At 37.6% G+C, this 22992-nt stretch overlaps 1 protein-coding gene across 1 annotated transcript in view; it reads right to left on the reverse strand.

Annotated features, from left to right (window-relative positions):
* LOC306773740 (receptor tyrosine-protein kinase erbB-4-like) overlaps positions 1-22992 on the reverse strand; it is a gene marked incomplete at its 3' end in the record, with an annotated part of 325583 nt that overhangs the window by 137196 nt on the left and 165395 nt on the right. The window contains exon 2 of the mRNA XM_079263638.1: positions 20021-20172. Within this exon, the coding sequence (XP_079119764.1) occupies positions 20021-20172 (152 nt within the window). The remainder of the gene's footprint in view (positions 1-20020; positions 20173-22992) is intronic.

The raw sequence follows: 22992 nt of genomic DNA on the forward strand, positions 1-22992 counted from the left end.
TACATTTTGATTGATATTTGTGCTGAAACTCTGGACATTACCTTTAACCTACCATGATAAAAAAGAAGTCACACTTTTATGGATTATGGTTAGGAGCTCATTAATGTTAAAACAAGCTAATATTTAGATACAAGTGATGGAAATTCCCATTTAGCTCCTAAAGGTAGCAGTATTTAGGACAAATGTGACCTAAAACTACTGTTTTTGTTATGGTTCATATCTTAGCTTGACTTAAAGTGAGAATAGGTGCATGCACATTATCCTCAAGTGGAGCGGAAACTTGCACCGTTTGTCTTTCCTCTTCATGAAACGCCAACTGTTGAATTTGCAAATTGAAATTTAATCAGTCCAGGTAACTAGGCAGCTGTGTGACTGATTACAGCATTGTCAAATTTCATCTGTCTTGTTTCTTCATAAAGCACACAGTGTGTGTGTGTGTGTGTGTGTGTGTGTGTGTGTGTGTGTGTGTGTGTGTGTGTGTGTATTGTGATGAAGAACGGTACTTGTCCAGCATATTGTCTCAGTGGGTAATGATTTCAGCATCATCACCTACTCACGAGGAGGAGAATGCAACGTTTCAGGGCTAAAGTACCTCATTAGTTTGAATCAAAGTGGCTTTTAGAGATGGACGCCTTGATTTGCAATGTGTAAATGTTGTGATAAATGTATATTTGCATAATGTAGGTGTACATATATATATATATATATATACACATACATACAAGCATGTACGGGTTTTTCCAGTTGCTAAACAATATATATCAGTTCAATGTCAGGTAAAGCCTATTTTTCAAAATGAATTGGTTCCCAGTATGTAAAAGTGTCTGAGCATATCAGCAATTGAAGCAAAAAAAGTCTATTTCCTTTCACTGTAGGGGGATAAACTCCTCTTAATGGCACCCAAATGAATTTTTCTTTTCACAGCTTTGCATGCATAAGCAAGCCATGTGTTTGGACACTTTGTAAATTATGCCATATTGCAGTGTGCTGCTTTACATCTTATTATGCCAACAACTGAAGGGTAACCATGCACAATCAACACGGGTTCAGTCTCCCTGACAAGTAACCTGTTGTTTTCTGGTTGGGCATATATATATATATATATATATATATATATATATATATATAAAAATACAAAGACAGCTAATGGGATGAACAAATTCAGGGTAATCCTACATGCCAGATCTTGTTTAACCTTAACTACATCTGTGTGCAGAGTCCAGCCAGCAGAAACCCCAGTGAACTGTAAGTAGAACTGAAAACAACTCTTTCATCCCTAGCTACAAATTGCTTACATTTCACGTTTAGAAAGAATGGCTGAACTCACCTTTATTCACTTTCTTCGCCCTTCCTACCCTAAAGCAGTATGGATGCACCGTATAGTTCATTCTTTCACCAATCTGATGTCTGTGTAATTGATGTTCATTTGCAGCGTGTTGTAATAGAGTCGCTACATCTTAACAATCAGACATGGATTTTGTGTTTTTGGTTAGACAAGATTATTTTCACAATTTTCTTTCCTTGTTTGAGTTTTGTCAGGACAAACAAACAAAAAAAAAAACAAAAAAAAAAAACAGTTTAAACCACGGTGCAAACATAAACGTTGCAGAATTGTACTTATCGCACAGTTTAAGACAATTACTTCTTAAATCATCAAGTTAGAGAAGCTTTAAAGCAAAACATATCCAATAAAGGTAGAACTGAAACAAGTACTAAATAGTTGTTTTAAAGTCCCTCATTGTCCTGTAATCGTTTCAAGAGAGAAAGACTAAATGTAATCCCTTTTACTCCCTGCAACTGCATAGAATTGGTGAGAAAAAGTTCACGTCTAAATGCATTCAAATTTTGACTTAAAATCATGTTAACATGCAGTATGCACCAAGTCCAAACATCTGTTGTAGTCAGTAGAATATTCTATGAAGATCAAGTAAACATTTCAGAACATTTGCTCCTAAAGTGCTGATTGAAGACACAACAACAGTTAGATTGCCACCACTAGCTAGCGCTCATTTACCAAAGTGGGTCACGTCAAGTTCACCTTGTCACCTCAGCAAGAACCAAGCAGAGCCAATCATAGTGGAAACTGGTTATAAGGAGGAACTTGTGGCAGCAATATTACAAAGAAAACAGCTCTAACAACTGTTCTATGTCACAAATTAATATGCAGGAGCTGCTGGATACTGGTAGGAACATGTCATCCATGTCCATGTCTGTGAGTGATGTTTGGACACTGCTAGTTGAACTTTCCACTTCTTTTAATGCATTTTTCTTTTTTTCAAAATAATTACCTAATCACCGGAAATGACTACATGTTTGCCATACTGCTCAGAATTCAGTCAAACCTAAAGTTGATCCTTTAAGCATGGTCACCCCTCTGCCATGTCCGTCTGAGGAATGGCAGGGGCAACCTGGAGAAGTGGCTTATCTGGAAGGGATCTCTGTCTGACATCTTTATTACCACAGAATCACAGATAAGCCTGGGAGCTTGTTCGACTGTTCATCGCCTCGCAGAAGCATCCAAATCAATAAAGTAACTAAATATACTACTGGGTGTTATCTAGGGCCACTCCTTCTGGGAATCCCTTGTTTGTAGAATGGAGAGGTGGTCAGTATTAACTTTAAGTTGGGGAACACATACAGTGCTGCAGGTCTTCTGAGCCTTGACATGAATAAAAGTATCCATATAGCAATTTAAAAATACTTAATTGCTTAAAAGTCAATGCAATACATATTAGCAGCAGATACGTCTTTAACTTGTCCATGTTAACACAGTTTCTTCTGGTGGTTTAATCAATTTGATGCATCATTTTTCCAAAGGCCGATGGTATCCTACCAGAGGCCTGCGCTCATATGGACTGAGATGTTTGATATTTCTTTTAGTTTTCTGTTCTGTTTTCTGTGCTCCAGTGAACTATAGATACTGCTGTTGCATTCACCTTCATCTTCCAGTCTTTCTCCATCTCTTCTTTGAGCCCTTTGCATTTCTCCAGCTCCTCATGTTCCTTGTTCCTGATGTTGCCAGTGTTGGTGATGGCTACGTCAATCACAGTGACTTTCCTCTGCTGCTTATTCATAGTCCCGATGGTGATTTTTTGACAACCACCATTTTGTAGGTCTTTATCTGGAGGTCCCACAGGATTTTACCCCTCTTATTCTGCATCACCTTGGGAGGTGTTACCAATGGTGACCTAGGGATCTCCAATCCATATTCTGCTTGAATATGCTGGTTAGTTGGCAATGATGTATGAATTAATTTCCTGGAAGTATTTTAAACCCTGCTATGAGGTGCTGGATTGTTTCAGGGGCCTCTTTGCACATGCTGCACCTGTGATCCTGTTTGGTGTGGTAGATCTGGACTTATTTAGTCCTGATACTCAAGGCTTGCTCCTATGCTGCCACAATTGGTGTCTCTGTCTTTCAGTCCAGCCCTCTCTATCCGTTGGTGGGACTTGTTAACTTCCGGCACTTGTATCGTGGCGATACATCCCATGCAAGGGTTTTCCCTTCAACTCCCTCACCTTCAGTTTCCACTGGACTGAGTAAGTGCTTTATCCCTTGGGGTCACTTTCCTGATGTATTCTTGGAGCTTAGATGTTTCATGTTGGAAAGTGGCTCTGTTGCTCACAAGGTCTCCACCTCCCTCCCTGCACTTAGAACATAGTCTCTGGATACTGAATTTGGGGTTGAACCCTCTAGACAACGGTGATTACTTTTTGTGCCTGTGGTTTGAACATCTTCCTTTGGCCAGCTTATGATCCCAGCAAGGTATCTAAACACAGGCAGGGCATAGCTGTTAATGGCCTGGATTCTGTTTTTACCATTCACTGTGTCACTGTCTTGCTTGATTTTACCATGCAGCTCAAAGTTATCCATGTAGAGCAGGTGACTGATGTAGATCTCATTCTTGAGTCAGTATCCACAGCTGGCTTTGTTGATTAATTGGCTGAAGGGGGTTCAGGCCAATGCTTAACAGAAGCAAGGACAAAGCATCTGCTTGATTCACAATCAGGTAGGCTGCTGTGGTCTGCTCTTTGAGTTTTTAACCACCAAGCTTTACTTTTATGCAATTCTTCCTTTTCTCATGCCTGTCCAGTATTGTCTCTAGCCTTGGTGGGTTAGCTCGTGTGGTATTACCCTTCCTTTGGGAGAACACTTTAACTGGCTCAGTAGAAAACAAAACACTAAACTCTCATTCTTCTTCATGTGTTTGTTTGACAAATACATCTAAGAAAGACCATCAAGTGACACAAATAACGATGCGATTTCCAAAGTTTTGAATTTATCTGAAAATCTGAACTTCTGAATTCATGGTTTCTGTGTTGACTTTGTGAAGTGTTGTTTATGGCTTTTCACTCTATAGGCTTCTAAAGGGCTGTTTGATTTGCTGTTACCTAAAAATGATTGTTGTCTTCCTTTTTTTGTCATATTGTGCCAATGGCTATGTTTTCTACTGTATTTTCTTACGTATGTTTTAATTTCTTACATGTTTAATTGTTGTATTTTCTTTAATAATATCATGTATTTCAAATACAAGCTACTGAAACAAATGACTAAAGTGGCAATATTTGACACACTTTCATTATTATTATTATTATTATTATGCAGTAGAAGTAATAGCAGTTAACATCTATAGTATCCAATGACGGTTCAGGTAAAAAACTCATTTAGAACTGCAATCAACTAGAATCTGACGAACTCTATAAACCACAAATAAAAGCAAACAGAGACAGTGATGAGACTCACCAACATACTGCATTACCACAGTATGCAGTATACGCTTACACTCAGACAGACTGTAAATATCAGTGAAGAACACAATATGCTCTTCCCTGTTTGTGTATCTGCAGCAGCATGATGCATGGTTTATTTTCCTGCAGTGGAAGATATGAAAAAGGCACTAGGAGAAACAATTTGCACTCTCATGAATTAATCCACAGCTAAGATGTGTTTTTAATATCTGCAAAGGGGCTAAAGGGGAAGACTGGGCGCTCTAAATGGTGACAGCAGTGTCACAGAACTGATGCGGTGGTGGATACTCCTCTGCCTTTTTAAAACTGCACAGAGAAAACCTTAAAAGCTCAGTAGCTACAGTTCACGGCTTGATGCTGAATAAAATCTGAAAGATAACTAGGTAAAGTAAGCTGTCACAGTGCTCATATTTGATTTTCATAGTGCTTAAGTGCTTGTCCAAGTGCCACCTGTCGTGAAAAATACAACCTGGTCACATACAGTCAATCTTTTTTTCCCTCAAATCCTCAGTAGTGGTTAGGAAATTAGCGGTAATAGGTGTACAGCATATTAACTTGGGCTAATGATATAAACAAAAAAATAAGAATGTAAAAGCAAAAAGTAGAATTTAAAGTCTCATATTTAACCATTATTTCCCCATTTGTGCCACGTTAATTATGATTTAGGAATGGAAACTCATTATAATCCTCTCTCAGAGTACTTGAAAAAACTATCTGTAAATATTTTTATGTCTCAAACTGTCATCTTTTTTTTTACTTTCCTACTATATTTGCATCTGATCATAATGCAGACAAATACCAAACAATGTGAAACTATTAACATGCATAATGTTCTGCATGCACATAATGTGGGACTTGATATGTTCAACTGTTGTAGGAGATACAGTATTAAAAAAAAAAATGCTATTGCAAAGATCTCATAAATCATTACAAGTAAAAAAAAAAAAAAAATCAGGAGAAAATGTCATAAAAATGCAATATGCAAAAGTAATATATCCTCCAGCAATGACGTGCACTCTCGACAAAGGCATCTGATCTGAAAGCGCTTCCAAACAGAGCCAGACGTACAATTGTTCAGCCTTGTAGGCTGTTTTCATAGTGTATGTATTCATATGTTAGCAGCTAAGATCTGAGGATTTCAGAAGGTTCATGGGAAGTTGTGGGAGACAAGACTGGGACAAAAGAAGCTGCATTATTTATGTGTGTTTTGCAGTGAGGCCCTGTTTCACTTTTCCCTCTGCAACATAAAATCATTGTTGGTACTGTTTGTGCTTCCCATTTTTTTTTCCTCAAAGACAGGAAATGTCTGTACTTCCTCCTGAAAACTGAATTAGATTTTTTCTTCTGCCAGTCACAAAAAAATAAATGATTAAATAAAGTTAGGACAAGGCCAAACAGTGGACAGGTTATTTAACAATGAAGGGGAACGAATGTGGAAAACAAACAACCAACCAAAAAAATATATTATAAAATGACAGTGCAGCTAAAGTTTGAATGATTAAAACACTACAGATAGATACATATATAAACATTCAATAATTACATAATAAATCATGAATAAAATACATAGTTAATTTTGACAAATTGTCACTTCACCTAAATACAACCTTAGATTAACAGCTAAAAATAATACATTGTGCATATTTCCAGTGTAAAATGTCTTTGCTTCTATTTTAAAAAAATATAGAAAAAGTCAAAGTTTAAGTTTGTAAAAATAACACTGTTTCCATAAAAAGTACTTACTACTTGATAAACTGAATATCAACCAGTATAAATGCCTGTATATTAGCAGAATTTTACCAGTTTCCTGGTCTGCTGCACTCATTTACATGAACACAATGTTAAGGAGGAAAGACATCAGAAATTTTCTTAAAGAAGCAATTGTTAAGTGTTAAGCAAGCTGGAAAGTTTTATACAAGTTTTGAAGTCCACAATGATAAAAGCGATTCGCAGGGGAAAGTCGCAGCATGTTTAGCTGAAGATCAAACCATGCAATTGTCAAAGAAACTGCAAAAAAAACCAAAAGACTACATCAGACTATGTGGGGCTTAGCATGTTAAAAATGGCATAGTTAGAAAAAAGCCAGACAGAGAAAGGTTTGTTTGGAAGGAGAATGGAGAAACATCATAGCTAGCATAGGTTACCAAGCCAAAGCAAAGCTAATTGTAAATGTTTAGTCATAATTCACAGCAGTGTCATGTTTGGTGATGATTAAATGCAGCCTATCAGCTCAAACACTGTTTACAAGATTCACAAGACTGGTGTTGGGTCAATGTGGGCTTGGACTTGCAGTCCACGATAAAGTTAGCTTGAATCAAATCCGAATTTAAAAGGAAGAAAAGCAAATGAACTATTAACTTACCTCTGAGAGGGTAAGTATCTCATCAGAACCATTCACAGGTAATTGTAAAAAGATTATTTTAAAATGTGATTTCTTGTATTTAAAACATCTTCCAACTAATGCAATAATCTGCTCCTGGCAGGACGATCAAAGTGTGGAGGAATGCCACGGCGTTTGACACTCGGTGGATAACAAAAGGGAAATGAACAGACCCCGTTGTAAAGGAGGGGAAGCGGGAGCTTTACTCATTCCTTTCTGCCCCATGCATCTGCCACCATAATTGGCGATAATGACGGGATCCCAGCAGGACCACTCTGCACAGAGTGATTCAGAATTGATTTAGTGCATTAATTACGCCGCTGTTACGGTGATGTCATGGACAATATTTTACAATTTGATAAGCAAAAGACGCGCCGTGGGATCATTTTGATGAATTGCGAGGGGTTCGCCCGCGGCCCGCTTTTATGGTCGTACCTTTTAATTTAACGGTAATCACTTTCCCCCCTCCACGCCGTGGAAGAAGCAAGACTTTAATTTCACCTCTGAGACCTCTGCTCTGCACTATGTCTGGTTTGATCAAGTAGACAAAAAAAAAGGCAGGCATGCAGACGACCACACAAACACACACACACACACACACACACTTAACAAGAATAGCACAACCCCAATCATAGATACCATTATATTTGCTGCATGCTAATGTGTTTGTGGTTGCTGTTGCCTTTCTACACTTCTTTCTACATTAACACTGTGTTTCTCCAGTGCTGCAGGCAACACAACCATGAGGCCAGTAATGAGCAGTGTCTCAGCTATACCACCTACCACTCCCCCTGAGGGTAGACGATACCCCAACATCCAAACTGAGGAGCTGCAACTCCCACAGGAGTGAGGTCCAAAAAGTGGCAACCTTGAATAGTCTTTAGACTTTTCCAACAAGTTATGCAGCATATCTGGATCCATTTTGATATTCTTATTTTCCATTAATGAAATCTTCAGCTGGATTTCCTGTTTTTGCATTTTTCTAACTGATTGCTGCCTCATAGTAAAAGTTGCAAAATGCTTGAATATGCAAAGATTTAAATTTCAGGCTGTTTCATCTAATTCCACGACAACTATTTCCATAGAAAAGACATCAGGGATGAATACATTTGCTGCTCAGCTAATGTTGGAGTTTGTTTGTGTCTGTGTGAAGGCAAAATAAAGACTTCAATCAAGGCTAAAAAAAAAAAGTTATTTCTCTTCTGAAACTGCAACCATAAAGCCATTATTTACATATTTACAAAAAAAAATGTTTTCCCAGTAACCAGATATCTCTGTTATGGTCGAGCCATTTATCATCGCTGACAACCTAAAAGTGGAAATTAGAGAAACCACTTCTTTTAAGTTGGATGTCATCCACCTCGGTCTTAGACGTTTTTTGGCCCCTTGTCTCAAACATACTCATTTCTGATGCATGAAGTCTGATAAAACCAATAAGCTGGTCAGTTTACAAAGATGTTTTGAAGACATCACATCAAAAGTCTGGATGAATCGGAGTTAAGAAAAAAAAAAAATCAATCATCCAGGAAATTTTGACTTCAAGACATCTTTGTAATCTGACAATTCGTTTGACCAAAAAGGCTTCAGTTTGATTCAGACGAGAGTAAGACTGTTGTCTTGACACCTGAGTATCTCACAAAGAAACTGTCTCACTAGGCAGTTACTCCAGATGTCTTTGATCTCTGAAGTAACTGAGTAGCTACTACAGCTAGGACCTTTAGTTTTATGTTTGAGGATCTGTCCCATGCTTCAAATTTGAGTAAGGTGTAGAAAAGTTCCATCTTAGAGAGCTGTAGTCATGTTTTCAATGTTTCCCTGTTTCTACACATCAGATTTAAATGAGTCACTAAGCAGAACTTGATGTAAGCTGTTGGATCTATAAAACAGGAATCAGGTGTGTTGGTGAAGGAAAACAAGCTTAACCTGCAGGACTTCGGATCAGGACTTAACTTGTCTACTCCTGAGTTAGGTAACATTGCCAAAATTACGAATATCCTCATTTTCAGACATTTCCGGAGTGATGCAGAAAACTCTGAATATGCCTCGGCTGTTGAAGGACCTCCTATCATGCACCCTTCTGGAAGTTTCTTGCTTTAAAATGGAAGTGTCCTTCTGAAATACTCAGGATGTGGGATAGAATTGAAAAGATTGAATTCAGGGGTGTCAAAAGTCAGTCCTCGAGGGCTGCTGTCTTACAGGATTTAGCTTTATCCATGCTCCAACACACCTGGCTTCCATTTATTTGGATGCAACTGTCAATCAGTGGTTTATTAAGTCAGGTGTGTTGGAGCAGAAATACATGGAAAACTGCAGGATATTGGTCCTTTGGTTTAATTTGAATAATTTGTTTCCTTATAAAGACCATTTATGTAAATAGGATTTAATACAGTGTACTCAACTAATTTAATGAAGATTTGAGTATAGATTTTACTGACTAAATGTGGTGATAGTTGGTATTTGTTGTTTTAATGCTTTGACATTACATTTGTTTTGAACCAATGCATCAACTGCATTGGTTCAGAAAAAAAAAAAAAAAACAAAAAAAAACACACAGCTTGACACAGTCCAAACAGCAACTTACATGAAAGCCTGAATTGTTTCACTGTTGCTCCTTTAATACCAACACCAGCTTGCATTTATTTATGGCAATCAAAGAGACACAAACGGAGTGAAGTAACACAGCTTTGTTTAGCTGCCAGGTGTCATTTGTTTATGGTTGTTTGAATTTCTCCTTGTTTTTAAGTGTACCTGTAGAAAAAAAAATATATAACTCAAAGTTATAACTCATAGAAAACCACCATGTGTGTGAAATCATGTGGACTAGTCTAAGCCCAACCCTAACACATCAGCAGCAATAAAAGCAAGAATAATTATATTTTTCATCTCTCAGACTATATGACGTGTTAATTACCACATAAATACCAAGCTGTTTGATGGAATAGGGACATACCACTGTGGTCTGACTGGGAGCTGACTGGCACGTGCAGGGTGCTAATTTTCTCAACGTTGGAAGCTGTAATTATGCAAACACTGTTCGGAGGGGTTTGTGAAGTGCTAACAACCTCAATTTCCAGGCAGTCGTACCGACATTTGCAAGCTCCTTAGCTGGTTCACAGGCTATTGAAACTGTACGATCAGGCCGGCTCGTGCGCCCCTCTTCAACCGTCACTCAGATCATGGTGTCATTGTGTGGTGAAAGAGCTCTGTGGCAGCCATTGTGCATTCAAGGAGCACAATGGCGTGAAACATCTATACAGAGCAGAGACAGGGAGTAAAAGAAAGGAGCACTTGACCTCCTCAGTGGCCCTGTCCTCTACCTTTTTTTCTCTCTCCATGTAAATAGCATCTCTCAGTCACAGACAAAAGCAACGCAGCACCAGCTCAAAAGTACAGAGACGCGTTCATGCTGCCATCAACGGTAGTTTTGGGGGAATTTTCACATCGAAACAAAGGCACTTCTAAACGTGAGGTGACTTCTGAGCAGATGCAAAATGTAGAAACAACCCAAGTTCATGAAATTGCTGATGTTACATTAGTGGTTTGTTGATTTCTCCCTGTAAAATAATACAAAAGAGACTGAAATGGTAGGGTTTGGATATGCTGCAGTGAATTTAGGTTTTACCTGTTATTTATCTTATATCATTGAATAACTAGTAATGAATAACTGCCTCCTTAATCTGTAACTGTTTTTTCTGGTTTTTTTTTTGTTTTGTTTTTTTTTTGGGGGGGGGGGGCGGGGGTTGTAAGTAATTGTAATGGTGACATTGCTGTAATTCATACTTTTTGCTGCCTCTTGGTTAGGACTCCCTTGAAAAAGAGGTTTTTACTGTCAATTGGACTTTCCTGGTAAAATAAAGGAAATAAATAAATTAAAACAAAATATCTGCTATTTTTTTATGTGTTTATAACAATTCAGAACACAAGTTTTTAACCATCTTGCAACATTAACATAGCACTAATCTATTAATGGGGAGGATATTGGCCTGATTTTCAAGCCCATTTCTCATGTCGCTTGATAAGTCTCTGTTTTCTCCTTGATTTCCTTCCTGAAGAATGTTTTGTTGACAGCTATCCTTCCATGGAGACCATTTTTGATAAGGCTTCAGCGAACAAGCCACTATTTTCTTTATCCTTCACTTGTCTGATTTCATTAACTTTGTTTAAGTTACCATGCTGAGATATTTTAGGTTTTGACTACTCACTCCTTGTCAGCAATCATATTGGTGCAGTAATATTCCGGTAAATCTGTCAAACAGTATTAACTTTGGTATTTTTACAGAAGAAATGGGAAGAATATATATATATATATATAAATATATATATATATATATATATATATATATATATATATATATATATATATATATATATAATATATGTGTATGACTAATGACAAGCAAGGATGCTAAAAAGTTTAAAAAATGGTTCTTTGCACAGTTGTTTGTTACATGTTAACTCTACAATGGCCCATCCTTTTAGTTGAGTGCCTTTTTATGCTTTAGGGTGCATTCACATCAGGATAGTCCACTAGACTTGGTCCGTTTGGGGATTCAGTTGTATTGGGGGGTGGTATCCCTTCAGGTTGAGATCGTGTTCGCGCTGCACTTTGATCAAATGCTCCAAACCTTTACAATAATATATCCCCATTCCCACCAACGGTGGCGCTGCACTAGTATTTAGCAAAAGAGAGAACAGGACTGACGTGAAGAAGAAAACTGTTGCGAGTTAAATATGGAGACAAATCCGTCACTGTTTTGGGTTTTTTATTTTGTCTTATTCAAGTATACTGCAGAAAAACACTGCAACAATGGATGCAGTATGAACAATAGACGAGGCAGAGGACTCTTAATGCTATCGCTATGTATTTACCCACAATGCAATGCTACGCTAAATTAAGGAAGTGACTTTTTTTTGTAGTCCGCTTCCTGTATTTGGTCCGTTTGAAATGGGCCGAGACCTGAGTTTGTAGGCGGACCGAGTCTGCTTCATTGGTCCAAATCAGAATTTGTTTGGAACATTCACATTTCCCCAAACAAAGTGGACTTTCCGAGCAAACAGACTCAGATTCGAATCAAAAAGGCTAATGTGAATGTGCCCTTAGTGAGTCATCCATCAGTGCTAAGAGGTTTTCAAAAGAGACACTAATCCCTGAAAGCAGTCTTGTTCAACAACTGGATGGATAGAGCATTTAATATAAAGAGAAAGAAATATAAAACTCTTAAAGCCTGAACAATCACTCAAGACTATTTCAATTTATTTTCTTTAATGTACCTAAAAAACTTGGACTATGAGACATGTTCTAAGATTAAAGAAACACACTTTAAGTATATATAGCTCATTCTGAGTATATGGAAGAAAAGTAAATGTTGCTAAAGGGCAGACAGAGTGAAAAAAAGTGTGATAGAGTGTAGCTAGACTTATAGCGTTGCAGTAAATTAATGGCACTGGGCCACTCATAGAAAAGAGAGATCAGATGAGTTGTGAATAATGACTCACTATTCCCTGCGTAACACACTGATCTGAGCAGTTTAAAGGCAGGATGTAAAGGAAGAAAAATACCTCCATCGAGGCCAAGGAGGAACCGTTACCGAGTGAACATGTTACCGAGTGAAACATGTAAACATGAATTAACCCAAGACTTCCTGTCAAGATTTCCACTATAGCATGACATGTGCACAGCATGCTAACAAGTAAACGCGAGAGCACATCAAGAGACATACATCAGTGGTGTGATGAGCATGCTGTGTGTAGCTGAGCTGCAGAATCACTGAGAGCTTTAATGTTAAGTTGAAATACAGTAAGAGATGTCGCTTGTATGTGTCGTGTCATCTTTATCTTCTGTGTATCCTGACTGTCCTGAACTGAACTCAAAACCATGTCACCATTTTCTCATTCAAAAACTGGAGTTCGGGAAGGAAACGCTGGTTTAAAGAAGCTGTACAGTTTCTGTGCTTTCTCTCTGTCTCTCCCAGCCGGTGTTTGGAGGAGATAAGCTCGGTAAAGAGTTGTTCTGTCTGCATGTCGACACAAAGTACACACCTCTGCGACCATGTCATTCATCTCTCTTTATTGCTGAGGCTTGTGTGTGCATGCGTACGAGCTTGTGTGTTTGTGTCTCGTACTTGTGATGGATTCGGTCCTCTGAGGAGAACTTTGAGACTTCAGAAAAAAAAGCCGAAAGTGACACGTATCGTTTTGAGGCTTTGTGAATGGTCGACTCTCAGCTGCAGTCCTGGCACTGTGCCCCGTGTTAGCCGTCAGATTGATCCGGCTTTAATGAAGAGTGCTTCAGTCTAGGTGACATAATTAGCTGGTCGTGGGCAACAGTAGGACACTTCGGGGGAAAATGGTTCATTCTGAGTGATAGACAGACAGTGGGACGAGCTAGCAAATGAGACGTGCGTGAGTACGTGCCAGGTGGCAACCAGATGATGCCCCTCATTAATTCATTTCATTGCTTAAACAGAGATACTTTTTAGAAGCTCCTACAAGTTTATGAGAGTTCTCTCCAAGAGTGCATATTAAATATATATATATATATATATATATATATATATATATATATATATATATATATATATATATTATATATATATATATATACATATATATATATATATATATATATATATATATATATATATATATACATATATACATATATATATATATATACATATACATATATATATATATATATATATATATATATATACATATACATATATATATATATATATATATATATATATATACATATACATATATATATATATATATATACATATACATATACATATATATATATATATACATATACATATACATATATATATATATATATATACATATACATATATATATATATATATATATATATATATATATACATATACATATACATATATATATATATATATATATATATATATATATATACATATACATATACATATATATATATATATATATATACATATACATATACATATACATATATATATATATATATATATATATATATATATATACATATACATATATATATATATATATATATATATATATATATATATATATATATACATATACATATATATATATATATATATATATATATATATATATATATATATACATATACATATATATATATATATATATATATATATATATATATATACATATACATATATATATATATATATATATATATATATATATATATATATATACATATACATATATATATATATATATATATATATATATATATATATATATATTTATATATATATATATATATATATATATATATATGTGTGTGTGTGTGTGTACACAGTTGTGCTCATATTCATTCCTATCCTTTCATTAAAGAAGGAAAAAAAAAAAACAGCTGCCTGTAACATAAGCTGAAATTGACTAAAGTAATAGTGAACAAAAATTTTATGAAGATCATTACATTATTTTCTAATTCTGGTTTAATGGAAATATTTTTTTTAAATAAAGCAAACAAATAAGATAATTTATTACATATTACATCAGTCTTCATCTTCATGCCGCTTATCTGGGGTCAGGTCGCGGGGGCAGCAGCCTAAGCAGGGAAGCCCAGGCTTCCCTCTCCCCAGCCACATTTAACAATTCTGCGAGGGGGATCCCGAGGCGTTCCCAGGCCAGCCGAGAGATATAATCCCTTCAGCGTGTCCTGGGCCTCCTCCCAGAGGGACGTGCCTGGAAAACCCCAGGAGGCATCCTGACCAGATGCCCGAGCCACCTCAACTGGTTCCTCTCGATGCGGAGGAGCAGCGGCTCTACTCTGAGCCGCTCCCGGATGACCAAGCTCCTCACCCTATCTCTAAGGGAGAGCCCAGCCACCCTGAGGAGGAAACTCATTTCAGCCGCCTGTATACGAGATCTCGTTCTTTCGGTCACGACCCACAGCTCATGACCATAGGTGAGGGTAGGAACGTAGATCGACTGGTAAATCGAGAGCTTCGCCTTCTGGCTCAGCTCCTTCTTCACCACGACAGACCGGCGCAGAGTCCTCATTACTGCAGATGCCGCACCGATCCATCTGTCGATCTCACGCTCCATCCTTCCCTCACTCGTGAACAAGACCCCGAGATATTGAAACTCCTCCACTTGAGGCAGGACCTCATTCCCGACCCAAAGAGGGTAATCCACCCTATTCCGGCTGAAGACCATGGTCTCAGATTTGGAGGTGCTGATTCTCATCCCAGCTGCTTCACACTCGGCCGCGAATCCGCCCGGAGTTCCTTAAGGCTCTGGATGTTGTGGGGCTGTCCTGGCTGACACGCCTCTGCAGCATCGCATGGACATTGGGGACAGTGCCGCTGGATAGGCAGGCATGGAATGTCATTACATCACTCATAAACTAATATTTTGTTAAACAATCCTTTAATGTTTCAGCTACAGTCAGGTGTTTTCTGTTCCTCTCAGTCAGACTTCTGCACCTGTTGACAGGGATTTTGTCCCACTGTTCAACAAAAAAGTGCTCTAATTTGTCCAGGACCAATTTGTTTGTTTTTTTCTTTCTTAAACTCAATCAAATAATTAAAAAAAAAAAAAACAGTGTCTTATCTTACTAAATTATATTTTTGCACATTTTTATTTCTTGTTCCTTTTTTAAGTCTCCAGTTATTTGACTGTTGTAAATTCAGCCTTTTCTTTAATGAAAGGGTATGAATACATATGAGCACAACTGTATATATATTGTATCCATAAAGAAAGACAACAAAACCTGAAAATGGGATCAAACAGCACTTAGCCCATTTTCTTTGGCTCATTTGCAGCAATGTGGGCACAAATATATCATCTTAAAGCTGCAGTATTTAAATAAAAATGCATCTTCCCACATGATGGCAACGTTTTGGAGAGACTTAAGGTAGCATGATGGGGTAAACTCCACCCATGTGATATTTTAAGCAGGATTAAACAAACAGAAGGATAAGGGGCAGTCGGAGATGTGGCACCGAGTCAAGCCGAACAACAAGAGGCCGTATCGTCCATCTAACTGTCAGCCTCTCAGTGGGAGAAAATCACCACGCCTTCTTGTCTTTTATTCGCCCCATCCTTCATCTCTGCACCCTCTCGACCCCCCCACACTCATATATGCACACCCCCATGGCACTGTAGCTGAAAATTGTCATCGTAGCACAGCAGCTGTTTTTGCCTGCTATCAAAGTGGCATCCCTCTACTTCTCCTCTGGTTCCCTTCTTCTTCTGTTCTTCCATCCCAAATTCCTTCGTCCACACTACATTTGTCCTGATATGCTGCTAGTAGCTCCTTTATCTGCTCTCCTTACCCATTCTCAGCCGGCCTGCAGCTCAAGAGCATGCGAGTCAATCACCTTCAAAATACGTGTTGACGAAATGGCGATGATGAACTCTGCTTGAACCATCAGACTGTAAAGTTTAGCACATTCAAAATTCCAGACCGACAAAAAGGAGAGGAAAATAACGGAGGAAGCTCTCATCAGTAAAACAATGATTTCTGGTTTTTATAGAATTCACCATAAAAACATAAAAGTTTTTCTTCGGAGAAAACAAGGAAAAATTCAATCTTAAGGCTCACAATAGTTGAGAAATCAAAGCTTATTTCTGCTTCGTAGAACAATAATTCACCTCATCCTCTCAGTGTCATGCCTTCTTTCAGTTTTCACATGCTGATGGAGTTTCCTCTCCTGTGACCAGCCGGATTACTGTTAGAGTTCCTATGGTAACCACGGACCTCCTCCACCCCTTTCACATTCACTTAACAATCCCACAGATGCCTAATTGTTTCCCTAATGATGCTGAGTCTAATGGGACTGTTTATGCTATTCATTTGGTAGCGCTGGCCCAGTAATTAGGCTGCACCTCACTTCATTAAACAGCAGGAGGTGAGGGAAGGGGAAGGGGGGAGGGGGGGTAGGCCTTGTGGCACATGCAAAAGCAAAAGAGTGGATTTAGAACAAAACATAACCCCAATGACTGAGATGCACAAGCATGCACACTTACAGAAACACAGACACAAAGCAGCAACACACCCAAGGGACTCCTGTGGTTTGGCTGGGATGACAACAGCATTTTGCATTCTAACTCCTGCTCATTTGCCTACAGCCTCTCAGACAAATATTTCTATGCAATTCTTATTAGTGAGTCTTATCAGCAGCTTCATTGCACTGCGTAGAGTTGTGTTTCCCAGGCCAGGGACCGCAATAAATATCCAGGATTTCTCTTGAAGTGAATAAGATGCTGAACTCATTGCTTGTTACATGAGTGTAACCCCCAGATGAAAAATTCAGTTTAATCAGCTGCCTCAAATGAAAATCTGAATAGTAGCCAACTCATGACTCTGAAAGGAATTAGTCAACATTAGAGAGTTTGGCAACTTTATTAAACACATTATCAACTTTCTTAGTATTGATAGCTAACTATTTCTGGGATACTGCATCTGCAGGAGTTTCTCCAAGTATTTCTCTGTTCTCCTGAATATGTTTGAAGAAAGATCCTTTTTCTATCTTTTTTGAAAGAAAAAAAAAATTTCACAACTTTAATGGAACTCGTTTCGAGGCAGAGAAAAGATTGTAAAGGTAAGCTGAAAGAGGCGAGGAGAAAACAGGCACAAGCACTGCACTGAGGTTGCCATGGAAACGAATGTTTAAAGGTCGGATTTGTTCTTACTTTTTTTTTTTTTTTTTTTTTTTCATTGCAGATACCTAAATGCCCACCATCAACCTTTGTCTTGTTTAGGCATCCCCTAATGAAGACAAATGCAGCATCAGTCTTGCACCCTGTCTCCTCTCTGGGTTCTGTTCAGCCTGTAAAAGTCAGTCTAATAATGATTCTTGTTTTATCTTCTGCTCGGTTGCATTTTCTCTTCTTTTTTCCTCCCTTCCTCTGACAATGTCACCTTGTGTTTCTTTGAGGAATCTGCAAAGTGTATGTGGAAAAAAACAAAAAAAAAACACTGTGTTCACATCCTGTTGCTGGTGTGTGATGCTGTGCTGCAAAGTGATGCATCCTGATAGAGGAAAAAGTTGCAGCACAGTTTCTCAGCCTGACGATGCTGCTGAGCAACAGCATCTCCAGGAATGTCCATAATAAATGTACTGTCAAAACAAGTCCAAAAGAAATATGTTTAAGGTCAGAAAGATAGTGCTACTTATATTGTGGACAACTCAGTGATAGTCTGTGATTTAAGCTGCTCACACTCACCCTTCTATACATAAATTTGTCTGTATAAGCGCAATTATTTAGAACAATCATCCCATGCTTCTGATTTAATGCAGCTTGAAAGAAACAAGCATGTCTCACTGAATGTTGCAAGCACAGAAAACAGTGGGATGCAACCATCTTCTTTTCTTTCACAAAGGACAGTAAAGTGTTTCTGCACCAAATAAAATGCAGTGTTTCAATTCTGTTCCTCGGCAAGTGACACGTTTCAACTGGCCTTTATTATGTCTGCTACTCCCAATTTTTGCAGGTTATTGTATTTAATTATCAACTTTCCTAAAAGTTTAATCTATTTATTGTTTAAAAACTAAAATATTCAGAAGGTTTATTTAGCTGTGTCTCATACAGTCATATGTAAGCAATCCTTTTCTGGTTTAACATATAAATAATTCATAACGCATTAAACTTTTCTGGGACTTCACTGAACTCAAAAATGACACTTTGTCCATCTGGACAAACTTAATTTATTTGTTGTTATGTAATGAAAATAAGCCAAGTTAGTCTTTTTTTTTTTTTTAAACTATGTATCATATTAGTGATGAAACAAAATGATGAGTTAGGGTATCTTAAAGTTAAATTTTGTGCTGACTGAAATCACAGATGAATAAGAAAGCTGCTAAATTGTAAAAGAATAAATAAAACAAAACATATGGTATGATCGATATCCACAGCCTCTATAAAAATATGCCACTATAATATAAATTTGTAAGATGAATTTATAGTGTATTTTGATTATGAATGATTATGAAAATAATCATTCATAATAATAGACTTAAAGTTTCAGAACATGTTTCTTACGTAACGTGAAAAAAAAAAAGTAATTTAAAAGCAATAACACAAAACCTAATGTGTTTGAAGACCAGGTGAAGTGACTGTTAACTTGGTTAGCTAGCATGCTAATGGTCTAGCAAAGCTAGCATGAGTTGTCGTGCTATGACAAGCCTTCGGTTTAGCTGCTAAATGCTTTGCTTGGAGGATATTTCAGGCTTAAAGTACTTAAACTAATCAAAAAATCACAGTCCTGTTCACAGTTCATTTTGAACATTTTCTGAAACACGCATGTCCTACCTATGCAAGTTTTCTGGTGTGCCTCCATATTTTACTAATTCAATTGTGTACATGCTAAAACAGTAGAGCAAGACAGCAAAACAACTTAAAGATCCTTTGCAATTCCAACATCCAGTCTTATAAACTGGTGTTGGCTTTCCTACCAAACATTGTGATTGAAAAACTGCAGAAGAAGACAGCAGTGATAAGTGTAGTGAACCCAAACAACAGTAACATGAAGAAGAAGTTAATCCAGACTGTCAGAGTTGCTCTGAAAGATCCAGTAGCAGCCCAGGTAACAGCTAAGCTACTTGCTAGTACTCATAGGTTCACAGACCCCTGGTAGAGAACCCTGAGCTTAATAGGGTAAAATAAGATGTTGCTTTAAATTACTTAAATTATGAGTATTTGATGTGACTTGGATGGTGAGAGAACCAGATGATCAGTTTTTATCTCTGTCCATGGTGCTGAAACCTTTCACTTTTCTATACATCAGTCTATCCACAAAACTCAAACACAACTTCATACCTTGGATGGCTCTATCCAAAATGAAAAACCTGGAACCTGTAAAGGCTTTTAAACATCACAGAAAATTCAACATCCATACCTTGAGGAAGGAGAGGTTGCGGTGTCGATCAATGCTGGTAATCTCCAAATTGCCCATCACAACCTCACAGTTTTCATAGAGTTTCTTCAGAGTGCGGAACTGCTGGTCCAGATCTGACAGGGAGCTCAGCTTGTTCTCAGTACCGGGGCAAACTGGACAGACAAATGAAAAAGAAAAGATGTTCTCAGTCCTGTTCTCGTTATATGACAGGTCAAGTTTATTTATCAGAAACTTTAAAAAAGCAACCAAAGCTGACCGAAGTGCTTCACATAAAATTAAACTAGAACAGGCAATGACAATATAAAACGACATTAAGAAAATGAATCATACTTATTTGCAGATGAATATGGGAAAAAAAAAAAAAAAAGGAAAGCTGAAAACCAAGATCAAAACTGCTGAATACTTAAAGATCAGCCAACCAGCTAACCTTCATATGTTAAATTGCGGTTTTTAATTGGCTTCAATTTAACAAACTATATGAACGCATGGTTCACCGGCTGCTGTCACATACAGAAATCACAAGATAATTAATGGAGAGGGTAGAGGAAGACAATAGAAACATTCAGAAGTGGAGGTTTTTGTACGAAAACGGAATGTTGTGCAAGTATGAGACACAGACAGGAGGGAGGAAACAAAAGAAGCTAAGCGAGCTGGGAGGATTAGAGCATTCAGGGGGGGATAGAGGGAACAGAGATTACACACAATCCTGAGAAGTGTACAACAGATATCATCCACCACAATAGGTGAGAGAGAAGAGTCCAGACTTGTGGAGGGACAAGTGGGGTTAGAAGGGTGGATATCATTTCTCTGAGGCAGTGACCTACAGTTTCGGCTCTGGGAAAGGCACACCGTTTAATCAAAGATATTCAAATTGCATTAGTTGACCTTTACAGAGGTTTCAGTTGGAGACTTCACTCAGCTGACGAGATTACAAGACTTTGAAGACATTATTGCGAGCAGACACGGCTCTGTTGGCGTGTGGGAAGGCCAGGCAATTAGAAAGTTGTTGGTTTTTTTTGCCACAGAAAAAGGAAAGAAGGAAGAAAAACCAGGAGGTGGAAACAGCCATGCAATTGCAAACACACACACAGTTATATACAAAAACACAGCTCGGGTTTCTACACCTTTTTTCCCAAACCCACGTTCAAGACATCAACACTTACAAATGCAACCAATATTCAGTAAAACTACATCTTTGCCTCCAAAGCTGCTGGTAAAACATACCGAATGGCGACAAAAATTCTAAATGACCAAATATAACATTCATTACAAATAATCTGGCTCTCAGAAAGAAGCAAGATGAAGAAATATCTGGGAAAAAAGTCCAAATATCTGAGTTTATCTGCATTACTAATGATAATTTATAACAACTAAGTAAAGCAGTGGCGAGCGCTGAAATTAGCTCCTCATTTTTCCACCCATCAAGCCCACTTTTCGGCCCTGCCAGCCTCTCCAGCAGTCACTCAGGCTCCCCAGCGTCAGCCCCACAGCCATCTGCTCCATTCAGCTGGCAAAATCGCCATGTTACCGCAGGCCTCGACTGGAGGTTTGTATACTGCCGTGTGTGTATGTGTGTGTGTGTGTGTGAGTGCGAGTGTGTGTTATGCACAAAAAAATGAGTTTGACTCAGTTTAATTCAACTGCTCATTAAAGTTTGTCAGCAGTTCAGCTATGAATAGGTTTTACTTGCTGTTACAACAAACGTGGGCAGTTTTTTGTAAATAGTAGTGGGGACATCAGTTTGCCATCGCTTTATTTTCATTTACTTAAACATCTTTCAAATGTTATGTCAGGCACTTTTCAGCTATGTCACAAAAACTGTTGTATTTCTGCTGCATTCAAACTAGATAGGACGATATCTGTTTAGCAGAAGTATCCACAAATCCCCACACCCTCACCTGCAGTATGTCTTTTTCTGAAATAAAAAAATACATTACCATTAGGAATCTTGCAGTATATATAACAAGCTGTGTAATTTAATGATTTATGATGTGGTGAAGATAGTAGCTGTGTGAATTTGAAGGGTTCATTGTTCTAAAGTGTAGTTTTGGCTTTACTTCAAATGTTTGTTTCACGTGTTTCTCCTAAATTTAATCATCTGTACATTTAGGGGATTCAGTTTTATTTTTTATCCTTTACTAAAAATAAATTCTAAGTGGCATCTGGCATATAGATGATAATTCAAAGAAAAGTAACTAGCAAAGAAAACACAACACAGCAAATAGTTTGGAGATTGTTTGAATTTTGAGAAAAAAGCAAATACTTGAGTTAGTTTTTGATTTTCTTTCTTTTTATACCTCCAACAAGCCCGTTTCTTGCAAGGTCATTTTTATAATCCTTTTATTGAAAAAAAAAATCTAAACATTTTGTTAGTGGGTGTTCTCGAGCCAATCTGCTCAAGTTATTATTATTTTTTTTTCTAATTTTCTTTTGAAAAAACATTGTTCTTAACTAATATGAAATTTTATCTGCAACAAGAAAGAAATATGAATGTTGGACTCATTTTGTTTCATAACAATCCAAATATTTTGGGCGAGTGGGAGGTCTGGAACGCAGACAGGACAGTGTAAAATGTCACAGACCAATGGTTTTATTATATGTAGATAATGTTAAAACAGGAAAAATCTCTCCTGAAAACATGCCTACATGGTGGCATTTAATCCTCCAGAATCTGTTCTGACAAAAAAAAAAAAAAGACAAACATCTGCCTAATATTAACTGTAGGCTGGGCTTGCTTCAGATCCCATGAGAATGATAGGAGAGGATTTAGGAGGCAGCCTCAAACTGGGACCTGTAGAAAGGTGGACTTGCACTACTGAAACTCTTTGAATCTCTCTACATTCAAGCCATTCAGCACTTTACATTGCAACCCTACATCTATTAATCCACAACACATAGCGCTGGAAGAGGCCTGGGCAGTATGATCCAACTGTGTTGTGACTGGAATACTACTGCCATATGCAGGATAGGTG

This window comes from Telmatherina bonti (genome assembly GCF_933228915.1).
Source record: "Telmatherina bonti genome assembly, chromosome: 24".
NCBI classification, from domain to species: Eukaryota; Metazoa; Chordata; class Actinopteri; order Atheriniformes; family Telmatherinidae; genus Telmatherina; species Telmatherina bonti.